This window comes from Hypanus sabinus, chromosome 2, assembly GCF_030144855.1.
Source record: "Hypanus sabinus isolate sHypSab1 chromosome 2, sHypSab1.hap1, whole genome shotgun sequence".
Lineage (NCBI taxonomy): Eukaryota > Metazoa > Chordata > Chondrichthyes > Myliobatiformes > Dasyatidae > Hypanus > Hypanus sabinus.
The window spans coordinates 175,324,511-175,345,106 of record NC_082707.1 but is presented as its reverse complement, the minus strand read 5'-3'; the positions used below and the strand labels follow the sequence as shown (position 1 = coordinate 175,345,106).

General features: G+C 41.6%; 1 protein-coding gene across 6 annotated transcripts in view; it reads left to right on the top strand.

The window, feature by feature from the left end:
* The window catches only part of six4a (SIX homeobox 4a), a 54,528-nt gene that overhangs the window by 1,776 nt on the left and 32,156 nt on the right, over window positions 1-20,596 (top strand). For 3 of the 6 annotated variants that reach the window (XM_059959894.1, XM_059959900.1, XM_059959888.1), the window contains exons 2-3: window positions 4,409-4,767; window positions 4,882-5,103. In XM_059959894.1, the coding sequence (XP_059815877.1) occupies window positions 4,409-4,767; window positions 4,882-5,103 (581 nt within the window). Of the gene's footprint in view, window positions 1-26; window positions 167-196; window positions 316-4,408; window positions 4,768-4,881; window positions 5,104-20,596 lie in introns of those variants that run through there. The other 3 variants (XM_059959917.1, XM_059959912.1, XM_059959904.1) reach the window with 3 other exon arrangements.

The following is a 20,596-nucleotide window of genomic DNA, read 5'->3' as shown; positions in this document are numbered from 1 at the left end:
GGATTGGCGCAGCCTTCAGTTGTATAGCAAAAGTCAAATTCCACAAATAAGGAACCGGGCTTCTGACTCATCGGCTACTATTGTCTCCCTTTTCTTGCTTTTTCGCAAGGTACCTGGCGCTAAACAGACGCACATGGACGCTTAAGTGAACCGCCGGTACGATTTGGTAAAGAACTACTCAGTTGCAACTTTATTACACTGTAAGACCTAAAGGTCATAGGGGTCTTCACTGAGTTGCCCTGTCGGGGTTGTTTGATCGCGATGGCGGGAGGAAGAAAGCCGTCGCTGCGAAGGGGCCACATGAAGAATTGGAAGGTGGTATTTATTGTGCAGATCGAAAGGAGAACTCTCCTAAAACGTAAAGATTAAACGGATAATGTAGCACTGGGGGTTCAACAGTGATCGCGCATCTTTACAATTGTGTTTTCAACGGACGTTTGATTTACTAAATGTTTTTAAAAATGCTAACTGAAAAGACGAATCCGTAACATAATAAGAATTCAAGGAACAGGAAGCGTTCCTAAAGAAAACTGTTATGTTTGCTTACAGGGTAATTTGTGGTCTCCAAATCATGAAAGCCAATTGAAAGCTTCTGTACGCCCGTAATGACAACACGGAGGACAGGTTGTCTTATTTATCACAGATCCGCTGTGCACCCGATGAAAAATAATAGCTCCAAATCTTCATAAAATAACCCGACAAACCAAATATCTGGAAAGCAAATTCAAGCTGAAACATAAATGAAAATTTCTGATCTGACAATGGTGTATCATGCCCTCCGAACAAAAAATTGTATCATGATAGACTGTAAAAATATAAGCAGGCGCTGTTGCTCTTCACCAACTATCAAATACTTTAACTTTTTGAGGCATTTGTTTCTTGGTGCATCTCCTAAAATTAATGAAGTTCTATTGGATAATTATCAAAGCATAAGATCTATTGGTGCAGGTATTAATTTGCATGGTTTCTTTTAATAGCCTTGTTATTTATTTTAAAGGGATAAGTACAACCATAGGAAGTGCATATCTATTAATATTAGTTTTTTGCTGCTGTCATATTTTACATACTGGGAAAATAAACGAGGAATCCAGTTTACCAAGGAAAATGTATGGTACCTGCTGATTAGCAGGTGGGAAGGATGGGGCTCTCTCCTACCTTGCCATGGTACAACATTGAAGAAAATTCACCCTGCTGCCCCTTTTGTAGAATGATCCAATTATTCTCATTTCTCTCATTATTTCACTGCAGTTTTGTATAACCCCTGGGTACTTTAACAATTTCGCATGTTAGCAATTTTAGAACGTACCCACCATCCTGTCACGAAATACATTCTAAATCCTAGCCTTTTTGTTTGTCACCTCAAGTCCTTTTTCCTGGTTATTTGAAATCCAATTGCCTGTCTTACATACTTTGAAATGGGTGTAAGGCTTATTACTAATGGTTATCAATGATTCATTATTTTAGACACCCATAAGAACTACAGTGAGCCTTTCTGCGCTTTAGTGGAAATATTCACCTTTTCTCGAAAGCTGCATAACCATTGTTCATCATCTTTTGAGCTCTGCACCATCCCGAAGCCTTTTCATACTTCCTGCTATGTTTTGTCTATGATCATTCACAATTGCATTGACCTATTTTCAGAGTAACTTCCTGGTCATTGTACTTTGTTTTGTAGCTGGAGCCCAGGGCTTCAGTTATGACATCCCACTTTTGTAGCTGGAGCCCAAGCATCTAATGCAGTGCTAAAGGTTTGCTGTGTCATCGGAAATATTGCCTGCCTTTTAAACAAACTGAAGCCCCAGGTGCTTCTTAGGTAATGCTGAAGGTGGCCCAAGCATCTTGTGCAATGAGTACTAAGGGTTTACTATGTCATCGGAGATACTGCCTGCCTTTTTAGCAAACTGAGGCCCCAGCTGCTTCTTAGGTAATGCTGAAGGTGAGAAGTTTAGTTGTCACCAATGTCGCACCCAAACTTTATTCCTTCCTCAACATTCACTCAAAGTTCGATCGTTCGGGTTAAGAAACTCCAGGACATCTGTGTTGTTAATGTGGGTGTTTATTCCAAGTAAATCGACTGTATTACACAAACTGTTGATGAATCTTGGCATACTATGAATACTATTGGAGAGTTGAAGCTGCTCGCTAACAGGCAGTTCCATTGAAAACCACTACTGGTTATGTCGTGTGCCGTTCACCTCCTGTGTGTTCTCCAGGTCAGCTGGGCATCTGACCTCCCACCGCACTGCAGGACTCAGCAATGAGCTCAGGTTGGAGTTGGCCATGGCTTTGAAATTGAATGTCTCTGAATCTCAGAAATAATTAAAAGTTCAAAGCCTTTGATGGTAGTGAGTTGTTAAAAGTACATCAGTTTTATAATTGTGTGGGGAGTGAATCTTTAGGATCTGTCACCTGAGGCCTAGTCAGTGCTTACAACCATTCAACTTTTTGGATCGACTCTATCCAAACCTCCAGGAGAATGGGCCTGGGAGACTACAAAAGGTGCAGCTGTGGTGGACTGAGTTTGGGGTACTCTATAATTGGGGTGTTAAGGTAGCATAGCTGCTGGTGTAAAGCTTAAGGTGTTGGAGTTCAATTCTGGCGTACATCTGTATGGAGTTTGTGTGTTCTCTCTGGGACTGTGTGGGTTTCTTCTGAGTGTTCTGATTTCCTTCCTAGTCCAAAAGCATACCAGTTAGTTGGATAGTTGGTCATGGTAAATTGTCCTGTGATCAGGCTAGTGTTAAATAAGTAGGTTGCTGGGTGGCACAGCTCACTGGGCTGGAAAGACTCTGCTCTGTCTTTAAATAAAATAAAAGTTGTTCCATTCACTGAGAATGAATCTAACTACAGCCTCAGTTATTCATACATTCACAGGAATCTACTTTCCCTCAGCCTCAAATGATGGCTTTGCTGATTATTCCAGAAGGCAGTTAAGAGACATCTATCTGCAGTCACATGTAGTTAATACCAGATTTGGATAGTATTTTCAGTTCCTGAAAGATGTCAGTGAACCAAACAGGTTGTGGTGTCCCAGACCATTTCTCCTGGAGGTCTGGATACAGTTGTTCCAAAAAGTTGAATCATTTGTCAGCCGTGACTGGGCCTCAGGTGACAGATCCTAAGGACCCACTCCCCACACAATTAGGACACTGATGTGCTTTTAGCCTTTCACTACCATAAAAGGCTCTGAACTTCTATTTATTTCTTGAGGTTCAGAGACATTCAAAGTGATAAAAGTCATTTGTAAAAATAAATTTATTTTACAAGTTTGTGCAAGTAAATGAACTTAATTAAAAAACACAAATAAAGTAAGATGAATGGGGCTGCACTCCATACCTGGTGTAAAGCTGAGGGAGGGGCTAGTTGTGAAGTTGCTTAGTTTTACGATCACTTTTACAGATGTCTTTATTAATGAAATAACCTTTGAGCAACCAAGGTGGGACTCAAAACCCTTACGTTCATCCAGTAACTGAACCACAATGCTTTCATGCTGCAGCACCACCGGTTTTTGTAACTAATGTATACTTACACACAGTAGTGTCTGTGCCCTGTGTATTCTTGTACACTTCTCTGTATCAGTTTAAGTAAAGAGTTATTGTCAGTTGTATTATCATTATTAGTTGGAATGCATTATATCCCAAGCCCACTGCAAAGTGAATTACAGTTGATTCTTTTCCACCTCTGGAGCCATGTTAGCAGATGGCAGAAAGCCTTTATCCCATCATTCTGAGGTTGATGAAGCATTGCTCATAGGACTTAATAATTAATGCTCTAAATCTCTGGATGACCTAGCCTCTCCTCCAGCCCAGTATGTTGGAAAATCATTTTATGGTAAATTTAAAACAATGTTTATTCTGATATTTGTTGAAGTATACATTTCAAACAGAAACACTCACTACATGGTGTATTAACTCTTTTTCTATATATAATTTTCTTCATATATAATGCATTTTTAGCGGATTTGAGTGATCCTCGTTCCCATCTAGTTTTTAAAATTAAAGTTCAGTTTCATTTTTAGGACCACTTGAAGGTGAAATTGATAATCTAAATATTTATTTTGGGATCAGATATTATATAAAATGAAGTCACCACTATCCGATCCTTCTGAAGGAATGAATCAATCCAATATCCATATTCATCCACAAGGCATGTTCATGCATCAAATCTGCTCACATATTATTGAGCAGAAATTTTAGGTGGTCACTGCCAGTTGAGATTTAGAAGTACGATGCATGTCATTTGCAAATATGCTATCATGTTAATGCTCTGCATTTATAGGACAAAGGATTTAAGTACTATCCATCCCTATTATGCCAAATGAAATATTCTTAAATAATAGCTTTAAATATTGATCTTCTGTAATAAACACTATTGACATAGAGTGAGTAATTCTAATCTTGTTTTACAGTGAGTCAGATGGTAATCACAGCACTGAAGATGAATCCACCAAGGGTCAAGATGACATGTCACCTCGACCACTATCCAATCCATCTGAAGGAATGAACCAGTCCAATATCCATATTCATCCAGAAGGCATGTTCATGCATCATATTGGGGAACTGAAGCCCTCCCAGAGTTCCTCTGGCATACTACTGAATGGAAACCTAGTAACTGCAAATGGATCTCCTGTTTTTTACAATGGAGGTTCTTTCATCCAAGGGCCCACTGGTGTCCTTGTAAATGGCCTGTCATTAGGAAATGCCCAAGCAATAAGTTTAAGTCCTGTAGCAACCACTCCAAGTGTGCTGGTTAACAATATTTCAAATGGTAAGTGATTAAAACAGTTGCTGTTCTTCAAATAAGACCATTTAGAAACTAGTCAGAAATGGCATCCTGTTTGATTATGACTTTACAATCCGAATTAATGTGTACTCTTCCCAGGCTCTGTTAATGGCACAGAAATTAAAACTGAAAATGTACACATCGTCCCCTCTCAAGAAGAGGCATCTTCAAGTTCTACAGAAGTGAACCAAGGCCCAACACAAGTAAGCCAGTATAGCCTTGTGCAGCTCCAGAACTCGGAGAATAATATCCAACTGGTAAATGGAAATGTTGGGATTCCTTCACTGCAGCTGCCTTCTGTTTCTGCTACTTCATCTCAAGGCAAGTTGCATTTGTATTTCTTTTTCTCTGATCTAGACACTGTCTATATATTTTGAACTCTTACCTCTTAAAAATGAACAGTTTAGTTTGATTGCATAATACCAAATGCAAGGTATTAATATAATTGACATACCACTTTGTGGAAGTGGCACTATTGAGCTGAGAAGCATCATGTCTGACAAATGTAGGCCTTATTCATTCTTTAACAGCTGACCAGCTGCATGCAAACATCATCAGCTTACTTAACTGGATTGGTATTTGGACATGTATATTGTGGAAAAATCCTTTTGAATCTTTGAGCAACTGGTGCCTTGTTTTGTAACTTTCACCTATAAAACAAACATGCATCGTGGAATTTAACTTTGCAATATAAAATTTCCAGCAACAAAAAAAAAAGAAACATATGCCTGACCTGTGCTGGAAATGTGATGAGTGCAGTACTTGCATAGTGAATACCAACTGCTATACAAAAAAAAAATTGGCAGCATTGCTGTTATCCAGTATGGTTCTGTCACTGAACAAGGTCACTGGGTGAAAGTCACAAGGCATTGGCAAAACCTGATTCCCTTTGGAAAATTGGCTTTGCATCTTGTTTTGTTCTTTACCATTAAACTTCTATTGCAGTGGCTCTTTGTTTTTAGAGCAGACAAAGCTTCCTCATCTAATAAATTAGATCAGAATTGAATGCACCAATAACCTTATCAAAGGTATCTGTAAACCCCTCCAGGACCTTTCAGAATAAGCCCATTCTGTTCTGCAGACTGGTAATGTGTAGATAGCAAATGCTCACTGCCTATTAATATTGTTGCTGATGACAGCCTTGATTTTGTTACCTGCTTTCTGATTTATTAATCGATAGGAAGTGAGTGTCATCCACAATTTTTCTTGGAAACGAGCCATGTCATTTACAGGCAGAGAGCTAAAATGAAAGTTAAACAACTGAGCATGCACTGTTCTGTGTCTGTATTTGTTAAAACTTAGTTCCAGGCTCAGAAATTCAATAACATAAGCCAAGAATCAGTTTATGGACTTAGGGCATGAAGGATTATGTGGAGAAGACAGGAGATTGGGATTGAGAGAGCAATAGATGAGCCATGAGGAAATATCGGAGCAGACTTGATAGGGCAAATGCCTCTATCTTACTAATGGTGATAGTAATAACTCAGAACAAGACAGATGTTGCATGAACTGATCGAGCAACTTTTCCAGCCCTTGAGGCGTGAAAAAGGGAATTTACCCTCCCATTTGAAATTTACATTCAATTTAAAATTTTACTCCTTTATAGTTTTTTATTTCTCTTCGCATTTCTAACCATTCTCCCCAACAAATAGTTTTATTGATTTTCGCAATCTACGGATAAACATCTATTTAAGATGATCAGTTTTGTTCTTCCTTTTCCCACTCACTTTACAGGTATTTATTCCACTTACACCTCCAAAAGAGGTTCCTAGGAATATAGTTCACTGAAAATGGCATCACACGTAGACAGGTTAGTGAGGGAAGTGATTGGTGCACTGGCCTTCATCGCCCAGAGAAGTGAGTATAGGAATTGGGACATTCCGTTGCAATTGCACAAGCCATTGGTGAGGCTGTACTTGGGAGTGCTGTGCACAGTTTCCTGTAAGAGGAAAGATGACTGTTGTCTCTCCTCTCATTGTGGAGGGAGTGGTATCTGCCTCATCTTTGTTAGAGAGAGAGAGAGAGAGAGAGAGCCTGTGGGATGTTGAAATATTGGAGTGAACAGTTAGTTTTTGAAGGACTGTAGACCATGGTCTCTCTTTGGGGTCTTTGCTTTTGCTTGCATGGTGGATGGTGGGAATGCTGATGTTTCTGCTAGAATAACTGGGGGGAGGGGGAGTTTGATGCTGCTTGTGCATGGGGTCCGTACTTTTTTTCTGTCATTCATTCTTTCTTCTGTTTCAAGGCTGTCTATGAAGAGTAAGAATTTCAGGTTGTGTATTGTGTACATTCTCTGATATTAAATGGAACCATTGGACTATTAAAAGAGAGCAAAGAATATTATAAGAATATTCTCAGGGGCCTGAGTTGCAAGGAGAGATTAGGCAAGCTAGGACTTTACTCCTTCGAATGTAAGAGAAAGAGGGGCAACCTTGAAGAAGTGTATATGAGGATCCTAGATTGAGTGAGTGCACATGGTCTTCCTAGGGAAAGGGAATCAAAAATTAGAGGGCATAGGTATAATTTGAGATGGGAAAGGTGTAAAAAGAACCTGAAGGGAAACTTCCTCTTGAAGAAGACGGTGCACATATGGGAAGTTGTTGAGACAGGTCTGATAGCAACATATAAAAGGCATTTGGATGAGTATATGGATAAGAATGGTTCCCGTCCTGGTGTCTGGATCCATCAGGGTCCATGACATAAAAAAGGTTGGTAACCCTGATACAGGCTAAATGGTGGCAAATAGGACCAGCTTTGGTGGGTATCTTGGCTGGCATGGACAAGTTGTGCCTTTGGGTCTGTTTCCATGCTACTGTATTCCAGAAAGATTGGCTTTATTTGTCACATGTACATCAAATCAAATTAAAGCAGACTGTGCTCCGCTCAGGGCAGCCCACAACTTCCTAACCCTAACTGAACATCTTTGCAATGTGAGTGGAAACCGGAGCACACAAAGGAAACTCGCGCTGTCATGGAGAGATGCCTTACAGACAGCGGCGGGAATTGATCCCCACTCGGTGATTGCTGGTGCTGTACAGCAATTGTGCCAACCATTACACTACCATGCCAATGACGAGCATTGCAGGAAAATATTGTTTTCTATTTAACATGCCTTTCAGTTGTATCGACTACCACCCTAATTACTTATCAGTCTTCTCAAGGGACATTAGATCTTTACAAAAGATTTTATTGTTGCCCTCCTTCCTTCTGCCTTATCTCTCCTAGTTTCCTTTTCCTTGACATTCAATCTTGTCCTCTGTCTTAACTTAACAGTAATCCTGTTTGCTTTCCAACATAAAATGCCCTATTTCCACTCTCCTCATCACGCTATATTTGAAAGCATCATCCAGATCATTTGTCATCTCCAGGCTCAACCATTAAAATTTTTCTGCTTTGTCTCCAGTTCTGTGCAAACTGCAGCTCCTCTGAAGAATAACTTGTCTCTATCAAACATGCATTCAGTCGCATTTGCTATCAAACATTTCTTCATTGACATTATTCCCAATGTCCTACTTTTGAAAAATAAACATGTTTAGAAATATGTTTAGATTAATTTATCACAGACATGGTTTGACTTGCCTTGCTCATCGGACCAGGACTATTCAGTACTGTCTATACCCTTGCATCCCTCTTCCTCTAACCCCACCCTCCCACCACCTCACACTCAGACGTGTACGGAAGTTATTATATGATGAGGACTATTCATTCAGTTGGTATTGCCCAGTTCAACCTTGTTTCTGCATCACCATCAAACCAATTTCTTCTCCATCTCCGTTCATCTACTATGAGCCTGTGTCCATTCCAAACCTGTGGCACATCTGTGTCTATTCCAATTATATATCTCTGAACTGTTCATTATTCAATTTCTCTTCCTGACCCCTAGGCTTGCCAATATTTTGAATGATTCTCTCAGTGATCTCTTTTTCCAAATCTACCAGCGTCATCATCCTCAAAGAAAATAATTGACTCCTCCCCCTCCCTATTTCACCTATCGCCTTTTGTTTCTCTCTCCCCTCCCCATCTTTTAAATCTACCCCTCATCTTCTCCAGTCCTGTCAAAGGGTCTCGGCTCAAAACATTGACTGCACTCTTTTTCATTGATACTTCCTGGCCTACTGAGTTCCTCCAGCATTTTGCGTGTGTTGCTTGGATTTCCAGAATCTGCAGATTTCCTCTTGTTTGTGACTCCTCCATCCTTGGAGGTTGAGTGATGTGGTAATGTCGGTGGCAGGTGGAGTGCAATATGTCCTGTTTGTCAGTTCCATTAGTTGCTAAAATTCTCATCTCACAAATCTGTACTAGTGTTTCCCCCAGCACTATCATTCAGTTACTTTATTTTGGTTTAGTCAGACTCTGAAACAAATGTAAATTTAATCACAAAGTACAATCTCTGTGGCTGAACTATTCTTATTCGCATTACTTGAGATTCTGCAGTTGCTGAAAATCCAGAGTAACACACACTCAATGATGGAGGAACTCAACAGTGAACCAGGATCTGTGGAGAGGAATAAACAGTTGACATTTATTTCAATGAAATGTCAACTGCTTCTTCTGCATAGATTTTGCCTGGCCTGCTGCATTCCTCCAACATTTTGTTTGTATTACTTAGCATTTTTTGATCTCCTCAAGCCTTTGACATGACCATCTGCTTCAATCTGAAATTTGTTCTGATTCCAGTCTTGACTTCTTAGCAATTCCATGAAAACCTCCCCCAGTGTCATTGTTGCTGCTTCTGAACTCTCCTAGCAATTAGACTACAGTTACTTTCCTTCTACCATGCTAGCTCTTGTGTTCTTTCTCTGAAGCTCTACGTACAATCCGCCCGACCACCAGCTGTATTAATTTTTCTGGTACTTGTATTGTTAATCCACTTGCTCAGTATCTATTTATGGATTACCTGCAGTTTCACCCAAGTGCAAAAGGAGAGGAAAAAATGGTAAGGTAATGTATATGGATTTATCATACATCAGATCGATTCATTGTCCATCTGACGGTAGAGGGGAAGAAGCTGTTCCCAAAATGTTGAGTGCATGTCTTCATGCTCCTGTACCACCACCTTGATGGTAGGAATGAGAAGTGGGCATGTTCCAGGTGATGGGGGGTCCTTAATGGTGGAAGATCTGTTTTTGAGGAATCACTTTTTGAGGATGTCCTCATTGATGGAGTTGCTGAGTTTGCAATTCTCTTATAACTTTTTCCAATCCTTGCATCCTCTGTGCCAGATGGTCATGCAGCCAGTTCAAGTATTCTCCCCAGTACCTTTGTAGAAGTTTGCTAGAAACTGAAATTTGTGAATGAGACTGAAACATTTACCTTTAGGTCCCAAGCCAATCTCCATTACTTCTGAATCAGTTCCATGCTGCCCTGTGGATGGTGTGTGAAGAAAATAGTTCACAATCTCAGTCCATTATCTCAGCTGAGCTGAGGGTCTGAATCACAGAATCTGAGGATCTGTTTTACCAGTCATTCCCATCGCACACTAATTTCCCTGTGACCCATTCCGTCATGCATACCCGTGAAAGCTACATGGTTCTTCCACCAGTCACCTTCACTAGGTATAACTCAGAAATATTAATTAAACTAACAAGCAGTTTTATATTTAGGAGAAAACTGGGAAACATTTAGTCAAGAACAATGTGTAAACTCAACATAGAAAATTTAGGAGGTCAGAATTCACCAGAGTTATTGAGTTGGTGAGGAAGGTACAGGACTATCTTTTACCACTGAGTAAAAATGTACATTCATTTTACTGATTTAGTTCTTAAATTTTGTTTTTATATAAATCTTGACAGTCAGTATCCTATTTCTTTTCACGTGGACAGTCAAAAACAAATGAAATGAAGTGGGAATAGAGGGAGAATGAAAAGCCTACACAAAAAATTCAGTCACCGTTTCTAAAACTATGCATTCAGTCCTTTTATTTGTTAATACCTTTCTACTTCCAATTATTTTTATGTCAAGTTAACTACAGTACTGAAAATAGTTTAGAAAATGGAGAGATGGATGGGGGGGCAAGCAAGCAAGGGCGTTTCCCTGTAGTACGAGCTGAAAAGTTTGATAAGACCATAAGACAAAGAAGAAGCAGGCCATTCAACCCAAAGCTGGGTGGCAGTGTAAAATATGAGGAGGATGTTATGAGAATGCAGGGTGACTTGGGCAGGTTGGGTGAGTGGGCAGATGCATGGCAGATGCAGTTTAAGGTGGATAAATGTGAGGTTATCCACTTTGGTGGCAAGAACAGGAAGGCAGGTTACTATCTGAATGGTGTCAAGTTAGGAAAAGGGGAAGTACGACAAGATCTGGGTGTCCTTGTTCATCAGTCACTGAAAGTAAGCATGCAGATAGTGAAGGAAGCTAATGGCATGTTGGCCTTTATAACAAGAGGAGTTGAGTATAGGAGTAAAGAGGCCCTTCTGCAGTTGTACAGAGCCCTGGTGAGACCCCACCTGGAGTATTGTGTGCAGTTTTGCTCTCCAAATCTGAGGAAGGACATTCTTGCTATTGAGGGAGTACAGCGTAGGTTCATGAGGTTAATTCCCGGAATGGCGGGACTGTCGTATGTTGAAAGATTGGAGCAACTGGGCTTGTATACACTGGAATTTAGAAGGGTGAGAGGGGATCTGATTGAAACATATAAGATTATTAAGGGATTGGACACACTAGAGGCAGGAAACATGTTCTCGATGTTGGGGGAGTCCAGAACCAGAGGCCACAGTTTAAGAATAAGGGGTAGGCCATTTAGAACATTGAGGAAAAACTTTTTCACCCAGAGAGTTGTGGATCTATGAAATGCTCTGCCTCAGAAGGCAGTGGAGGCCAATTCTCTGGATGCTTTCAAGAAAGAGATAGAGCTCTTAAAGATAGCGGAGTCAAGGGATATGGGGAGAAGGCAGGAACTGGGTATTGATTGTGGATGATCAGCCATGGTCATTGAATGGTGGTACTGGCTCGAAGGGCCAAATGTCCTCCTCCTGCACCTATTGTCTATTGACTGTGCTCAGCAATTCAGTCATGGCAAATTTATTTTCCCTCTAAACCCCATTCTCCTTTGATGCCCTTAAAACCTATCAACCTCTGTTAAAAGACACCCAAGGACTTGGCCTCCACAGCCATCTGTGGCAATGAATTCCACAGATTCAACAAACTTCTGCTGAAAAAGACCTTCCTTATTTCTTTTATAAAGGGACATCCTTCTAATCTGAGGCTGCGCCCTCTCCCATCATCTCTATGTCCACACTGTCTAGGCCTTTCAATATTTGATAGGTTTCAATGAGAACCCCCCCCCCGTTGAAGTGCAGAAGCTTAAAACACTCCTCATATGTCATCCAGGGATCATTCCAGTAGATCTTCTGAACCTGTTCCAATGCCAGCACATCCATTCCCAGATATGGGGCCCAAAGCTGCTACAATATTTTAAATGTGGTCTGATCAATGCCTTATAAAGCCTCAGCATTACATCCTTGCTTTTATATTCTAATCCTCTTGAAGTGAATGTTAACAGTGCATTTGCATTCCTTACTACAGACTCAACATGAAAGTTAATCTTTAGCGAGTTCTGCACTAGGACTCAGCCTCTTTGCACCTCTGAGTTCTGAGTTGTAACCACACTTAGAAAATAATTACCACATTATTCCTTCTACCAGAGTGCATGACCATACACTTCCCCAGACTGCAATGCAGCTACCACTTCTTTACCCACCTCCTAATCTGTTTCAAGTCCCACTGCAGGCCTCCTGCTTTCTCAACTCTGCCCATCCCTCCATCTTTCCTTGTATCATCCACAAACCTAGCCACAAAGGCATCAATTCTGTCATAAAACCATAAGACCTAGGAGCAGAACTAGGCCATTCAGCCCATTGAGTCTGCTTCACCATTCCATCATGGCTGAACCCGGATCCCACTCAACCTCACTCACCTGCCTTCTCGCCGTATCCTTTGATGCCCTGACTGATCAGGAAACGATCAACTTCCGCCCTAGATATACCCACGGACTTGGCCTCCACCGCAGTCTGTGGCAGAGCACTCCACAGATTCACTACTCTGGCTAAAATAATTTCTCCTTACCTCTGTTCTAAAAGGTCAGCCCTCAGTTTGAGGCTGTGTTCTCTAGTCTGGATAACCCCACCATAGGAAACATCCTCTACACATCCACCCTATCCAGTCCATCCTTTCAGTATTTAGCAGGTTTCAATGAGATCCCCAAGCATTCTTCTTTCTTTCTTTTTCAATCTTTTTATTATTATTATTAATATCAACAAAATAAAATTGCCGAACATTCTTCTAAGTTCCAGTGAGTACAGGCCCAAAACTGCCAAACGTTCCTCATGTGTTAATCCCTTCATTCCCGGAATCATCCTTGAGAATCTCCTCCGACAACACCAATGATAACACATCCCTTTTGAAACATGGGTCCAAAATTATTGACAATACTTCATGTGCAGCCTGATTAGTGTCTTATAAAGGCTCAGCATTATCTCCTTGCATTTATATTCTATTCCCCTTGAAATAAATTGTATTTGCCTTCTTTATCACAAACTCAACCTGTGAATTAACATTCTGGTAGTCTTGCATGAAGACCCCTGCACCTCTGATGTTTGAACCTTCTCCCCATTTAGATAATAGTCCACACTATTGTTCCTTTCACCAAAATGCATTAACGTACATTTTCCCAGCAGTTTTCCATCTGCCACTTTTTTGCCCTTTCTTCCAATTTGTGTAAGTCCTGTTGCAATCGCATTGCTTCCTCAGCACTACCTACCCCTCCACCTATCTTTTTATCATCTGCAAACGTTGCCACAAAGCCATCAATTCCATTAGTCACTTGCAGCCAACCAGAAAAGGCCCCGCTTTATTCCCACTTGCTGCCTTATGCCTGTCAGCCATTCCTCTATCACATTGGTTCCCAACCTCCAGGCCATGGAGCATGCAGGGATGCAGCGGTAGCCGGAATGCATCCAGCACATCTTAAAGAAAAAAGACGAAATAAACAAGCTAATTAATTAGGTGCCGCCCTGGCATTTAAATGTTGGCCCAGATCAGAGGCGCTGGGCCAGCATTTACGTGCCAGGCGGCACCTAATTAACCCAAAACCTCATCCTTAATAATTGACTTCAACACTCTCCCAACCACTGAAGTTAGGCTAACTGGCCTATCATTTTTTTTCTAGAAGATTCCTTTTTGCAATCTTTCAGTCTTCCAGGACCATGCCAGAATCAAGTAATTCTTGAAAGATCATAACCAATGCATCCATTATCTCTTCAGCAACCTCTCTCAGAACACTGGGATATAGTCTGTCTTGTTCAGGTGACTTATCCACCTTAAAACCTTTAAGTTGCCTTGCACTTTTTTCTTTGTAATAGCAATGGAACTCACTCCTGCTCCCCGACACTCACAGAGCTCTGGCACACTGCTGGTTTCTTCCATAGTGAAGACTGATGCAAAGTACTCATTAAATTCAATTGCTATTTCTTTGTCCCCCATTACAACCTCACCAGCATCATTTTCCAGTGGTCCAATATCAACTGTCAGCTCCCTTTTACTCTTTATATAACTGTAAAAACTTCTAGATCCCACTTTATGTTATTGGCTAGTTTGCCCTCCGATTTCATCTTTTCCTTTCTTATAGATTTCTAGTCGCCTCTTGTTGGATTTTAATAGCTTCCCAGTTATCTGACTTCCCACTCACTTTAGCTACCTTATATGCCCTTTCCTTGGCTTTCATGCAGTCCTTAACTTCCCTTGTCAGCCATGGTTGCCTACCCCCGCCATATGAGAACCATTCCTTCTATGGGTCATATCTATCCTGCACCTTGTGAACTATTCCCAGCAACTTCAGCCATCCCTGCTCTGCCGTCATTCCCACCAGTGTCCTCTTCCAATCCACCTGGGTAAGCTTCTCTCTCATGCCTCTGTAATTCCCTTTATTCCATTGCGACACTGATACTTCAGCCATCCCTGCTCTGCCGTCATTCCCACCAGTGTCCTCTTCCAATCCACCTGGGTAAGCTTCTCTCTCATGCTTCTGTAATTCCCTTTATTCCACTGCGACACTGATACTTCAGACTTGTGCTTCTCCCTCTCAAATTGCAGTATGAATTCAATCATATTATGATCACTGCCTCCCAAGGGTTCCTTTACGTTAAGCTCCTAATAAGATCTGGGTTATTACACAACACCCAAGCTAAGATAGTCCTTCCCCAAGTAGGCTCAAGCACAAGCTGCTCTAGAAATTCATCTTGTAGGCATTCAACAAATTCCCTCTCTAATTATCTGACACCAGCCTGACTTTTCCAATCCCCTTGCATATTGAAGTCCCCCCATTACAATTGTGACATTACTCTTATTATATGCCTTTTCCAGCTTACTTTGCAAACTCAACCCCACATCTTGGCTACTATTTGGCGATCTAGATATGATTCCCATAATGTTTTTTTTACCCTTGCAGTTTCTTAATTCCACCCACAAAGACTCAATATTCTCTGACCCAATGTCACCTCTTTCTAAAGATGTAATTCCATCTCTTACCTACAGTGCCACATCACCAGCTATGCCTTCCTGCCGTCCTTTCGATACAAAGTATGTCCTTTGATGTTAAGCTCCCAACTATGGCTGCCTTTCAGCCACGACTCAGTGATGCCCACAACATCATACCAACCAATCTCTAATTGCACCAAGAGTCCATCCACCTTATGCTAAATACTATGCGTGTTTAAATGCAGCTGAATTTGTCCAACTCAGTGATGTTCACAACGTCTTACTGACCAATCTCTACATCTTATTCCGAATGCTACGCACACTTAAATACAGCACCTTCAGTCCTGCACTCTTTGCCCTTATGGATTTTGCCTCTGTGGTACAACTTAACTCTTTGCTCTGTCTGCATCTGTAGCCAATCATTGGCTTGTCCTTCCTTGCATTCATGTTAACACCCATCATCTGCTTGTAAACCCGCTGGCTCCTCCTCAGCTCTATCATACCGGTTCACATCCCCCTGCCATACTAGTTTAAATCACTCCCAACAGCTATAGTAAACAGACCTGCAAGAATATTGGTCCCCCTCAGATTCAAGTGCAACCCCAGTCACACCTGCCCCAGAAGAGGTTCCAGTTATCTCCAATTCTTCAGCCACACATTTTTCCACCACCTTAAACTTAACTTCACTGACGCATAGCACAAACGGTTAATCCCAAGATTACTACCCTTGAGCTCCTGCTTCTCAGCTTCCTTCCTGACTCCTTGTATCCTTTTTTTCACAACCTCCTTCCTTCTTCTACCTATGTCATTGGTACCAAAATGTACCATGACTTCTGGCTGCTCATCCTCCCTTTTCAGGATACTGTGGACAAGTTCAGAAACATAATGGACCCTGATACCTGGTGGGGCAAACTACCATCTGTTTTTCCTTTTCACATCCACAGAATCGCCTGTGCGTCCCCAATTACTGCTACTATCCTCATCTGTTCCCTCCCCTTCTGAGCTACAGGGCCAGACTCAATGCCAGAGGCACAACCGCTGTTGCTACCCCCAGGTAGGTTCCCCCACCCGCCAACAGTACTCAAAATGGAGTACTTATTGCCATCAGGTCATTAACATATAACATGAAAAATAACTGACCCTCCCAGAACACCACTAGTTACCAGAAAGCCCCCTTTACTCCCATTCTTCGCCTTCTATCAGTCAGCCAATCTGTTCATGCTAGTATCATTCCTGCAAAACCATGGGCTTTTACCTTGTTTAACAGTCTCACGTGTGGTGCCTTATCAAAGGCCTTTTGAAAGTTCATATAAACAATATTAACTGACTTTCCTTTGTCAATCCTGTCTGTTATCTCCTCAAAGAATTCCATAAGATTTGACAGGCAAGAGTTCCCCTTAAACGAATCATGCACTGACTTTGGCCTGTTTTATTGTGCACCTCAGAGTACCCTAAAACCTCATCCTGAATAATAGATTCCCCAAGTATCCCAAAACCTAATTCTTAACAATGGAATCTAGTGTCTTGCCAACCACTGAAGTCAGGCCAACTGGCCTGTCTTTTGCCTACACCCACCCGCTTCTTGAAGAATGGAGTGACATTTTTGCGATTTACTGCTGATACTAGTAGTAAAGAGTGAGGTGACAAACTAAGATGCTACAGCCCCACCATTAGTGACAGAATGCAATTACAAAGGGACAAATTTACAGGCAGGTTTTCCATTTCATCACCATGGTAACGTGGCGGTTAATGCGACACTATTACACCTCAAGGCGTTGGAGTTAAGAGTTCAATTCCAGCATCCTCTGTAAGGAGTTTGTAGATCCTTCCCTTAACCACAGAGGTTTCTTCCCACCGTCCAACGACAAGGCAGTTACTAGGTTAGTTGGTTAAATAGGTGGGTTGCTGGGCACTGCAGGTAGTTAGGCCAGAAGGGCCTGTTTCAAGTGTCATTTGACAATAGTCAGTAAATTGCAGTGGGAGTATATAAGCCAGGAAATTTGATAATGCCAAATTATCAAATCTAGGTCAAAGTGAAGCTGTTCTGGGTTGTTTTATGTCAATCAGAAATTTGGCGGTACATTTCCCAGAACGGTTTACCACAGCATTACCTGAAGCATTAGGTGGCATGGTAGTGTAACAGTTAGTGTAATGCTTTATAGCACTAGCGACCCGGGTATAATTTGCACTCTTTAAGGAGTTTGCATGTTCTCCCACATTCAGGTAGTAAATTGGATGAGACAATGGTAATGTGGGAGGGGCCAGATAGTTGTAGGAGATGGTTGCCTCTCTGACTGGAGGCCCATGACTAGTGGAGTGCTGCAGGGATCGGTGCTGGGATCTAGATGATCACTGGTTAACTGAATCAGCAAATTTGCAGATGGCACCAAGACTGGGGGTGTAGTGGACAGTGAGGCTTGCAGTGGGATCTGGACCTGCTGGAAAAATGGGAGACTAGGGCGGGGTGTTGTGCTTTGGTAGGAATAAACAGCATCTTACACAGTGAACAGTAGGGCACAGGAGTGTGACTGAAGAAAGGAATCTGGGAATACAGGTCCATAATTTGTTGAAAGTAGTGTCACGGGTAGACAGGGTCATAGAGAAAGCTTTTGGCACATTGGCCTTCATAAATCAAAATATTGAGTACAGAAGACAGAATGTTGAAAGACATTTGGTGAGTTCCAGTTTGGTGTATTGTGTGCATTCTTAGCTACTTAACCTACAGGAAAGATGTAAGTAAGGTTGAGAGAGTACAGAGAAAATTTACAAGGATGTTGCCAGGTCTGGAGGAACTGAGTTATTAGGACTTTATCCCTTTAAACGTAGAAGATTGAGAGGAGATTTGACAGAAGTATAAAAATTATGTGGGGTATAGAGAGGGTAAATGCATGCAGGCTTTTTCCATTGAGGTTGGGTGGGACTCCAACCAAAGGTCATGGGTTAAGGGTGAAGGGTGAAAAGTTTAAGGGGAACATAAGGGGAATCATCTTCACTTAGAGGGTTACGAGAGTATGGAACAAGCTGCCAGCACAAGTGGTGCATGCAAGCTCGATTTGAACATTTAAGAGAAGTTTGGATAGGTACATGGAGAGTGGGGGTACAGAGGACTGTGGCCCCAGTGCAGGTTGATAGTAGTTGGCAGTTTAAATAGTTCAGCATGAACGAGATGAGCTGAAAGGATTGTTCCTGTGCTATACTTCTCTGTGACTCTCTTCTGTGACGCATGGGTTAATAAGTTAATTGTCACATGGGTGTGATTGGGTGATGCAGGCTTGTTGGGCCAGAAGGTCCTGTTACTTTGCTGTATCTCTAAGAAGAGATTGTTTTGTTCTCTGTGCAATCTTCCTTTTGCTGAGTAATTTGCTTTGTGTTGTACTGTGAATGCCTGCTGGGAAGTTTAGATTAATAAATTAGCAATAGTTCTCAGGTGGTGCAGGATCTCTTAAGATCTATCGTTCCTGGTACCTCTCAGTTTCCGACACTCCAAGGAAAAAAACCTTATATCCAACCTCTCCCTAAACTCAATCCCTAGCAACATCTTCCTAAATTTTTTCTGCACTCTTTCCTGTTTAATAACATCTTTTGTATGGCAGGGTGACCAAAACTGTACTATATTCCAAGTGAAGCCTCATTATTGTCTTTTAGAATTGCTCCATTCTCAATATCCTGACTGAGTGACCAGGATGACTCTTAAAAAGTTTTGAGGGATCTTGAAAGACAGACACTGTATTTCATTCCATCATTTTAGTTTTTAATTCTGTTGCACTTTAATTCAATTTTAATTTAGAGCTCCAGCACAGTAAACAGCCCTTCCAAGCCACATAATTACAACCATGTGATCCATTAACCGCGTAAACCGTAGGAGGAAACTGGATCACCCACACATGGTCATGGGGAAAAGGTACAAACTCCTTACAGACAGTGGTAGGAATTGAACCCTGGTAGCTGCCGCTGTAAAATGATGTGCTAATCGCTGCACTGCTGCGCCACACACTGAGAGTTTTCATGGAGATACAATGTAGAAATTTTCCTTTTGGCTACATTGTCTCAGCACCAGCCATCAAGCTAAGTTACACAAAGTTACATTAAGCCTTTTACTTTATTCTTCCCAAATCCCCATCAACTTTCCCAGATTCCTTCACTCGCCCTGTACGTTGGGGGTAATATACAATGGTCCACCAATATGAAACACGAGCAGTGGGAGGCAACGTCCAAGGAGCATGTGCAAACTTGACACAGCTGGTCAGGATTGAACCAGGGTCTCTGGCTCTGCAAGGGCAGCAGCTCTACCACTGTGCCGCCGTTCATTAACCTGTCACACCGTGGATCGTCTGGAATGCCCTGGGGGCAGCTCGCAAGAGTTGCCATGCTTCTTGTGCCAACTTATTAACTCTTTAACTAATCTGTGCTTCTTTGGAGCGTGGGAGGAAATTGGAGCACCCAAAGGAGACAATGCAGTCATGGGAAGAATGTACAAATTCCTTACCAGCAGCAGCGGGAATGAACCACCAATCTTCTGATTGCAGGCACTGTAAAGTGTTACAGTATCATGGCACTTTATTTGATTATTTAATTGCATTCATTTTCAGTATCATATTGCTTCTAATGCAAGTTACACTTCAATTTTTTGTTTTATAGAACATAGAACAGCACAGTACAGGCTCCTAGGCCCATGGTGTTGTGCCCTCCCCTAATCAAATACTTTCTCATAGCATCTGCTCCTATTGCTCCTATCCCTGTCCAAAGCTATGCTGAAGTTCAGGGAGTTGTGGTCCTGTGTCCAAATTGCTCGTCCACCAATAATTTGACACCTGACCAGGTTCACTACACTAACTTGCAGCATTTTCACAAAAATGTTTGTGTTATCTGCGCAATACATGCTATCGATGACAGTAGCATTTGATGAAAGTGGATTTTCCCATTATAATATAGCCTTTGTGTGTGCTAAAATTCTGACAGCAGGGATTTAACCTGACGGAAACAAAATTGTCAAGTATGATTGAGAGGGATAGGGGGGATGCGACTATGGTATTATGGTACTATGGTACAGTACGGCCACTAAATACACAGCCTCAAACTGTGTTTGTTTGTTTTTCTTCCGGCTTTGGGTTTTCAGTAGTTTTCGAGTTCGCTAAGTCCTGCAGAAGTAATGGCAGTGCTAATGTTGGAAAACATAATTAACAATTACTGTGTATCACAGTATGTCTTTTTGATGTGGAATGAAATAAACAATAGATTTCAAGCTGTTAAGTGTCTGCTTTTAACAACGCAATTGCATTCAGTTGATCGTAACCCAGACTTCTTAAATTTGCTTCTGGGGATGGTTTGAATCATTTTACTG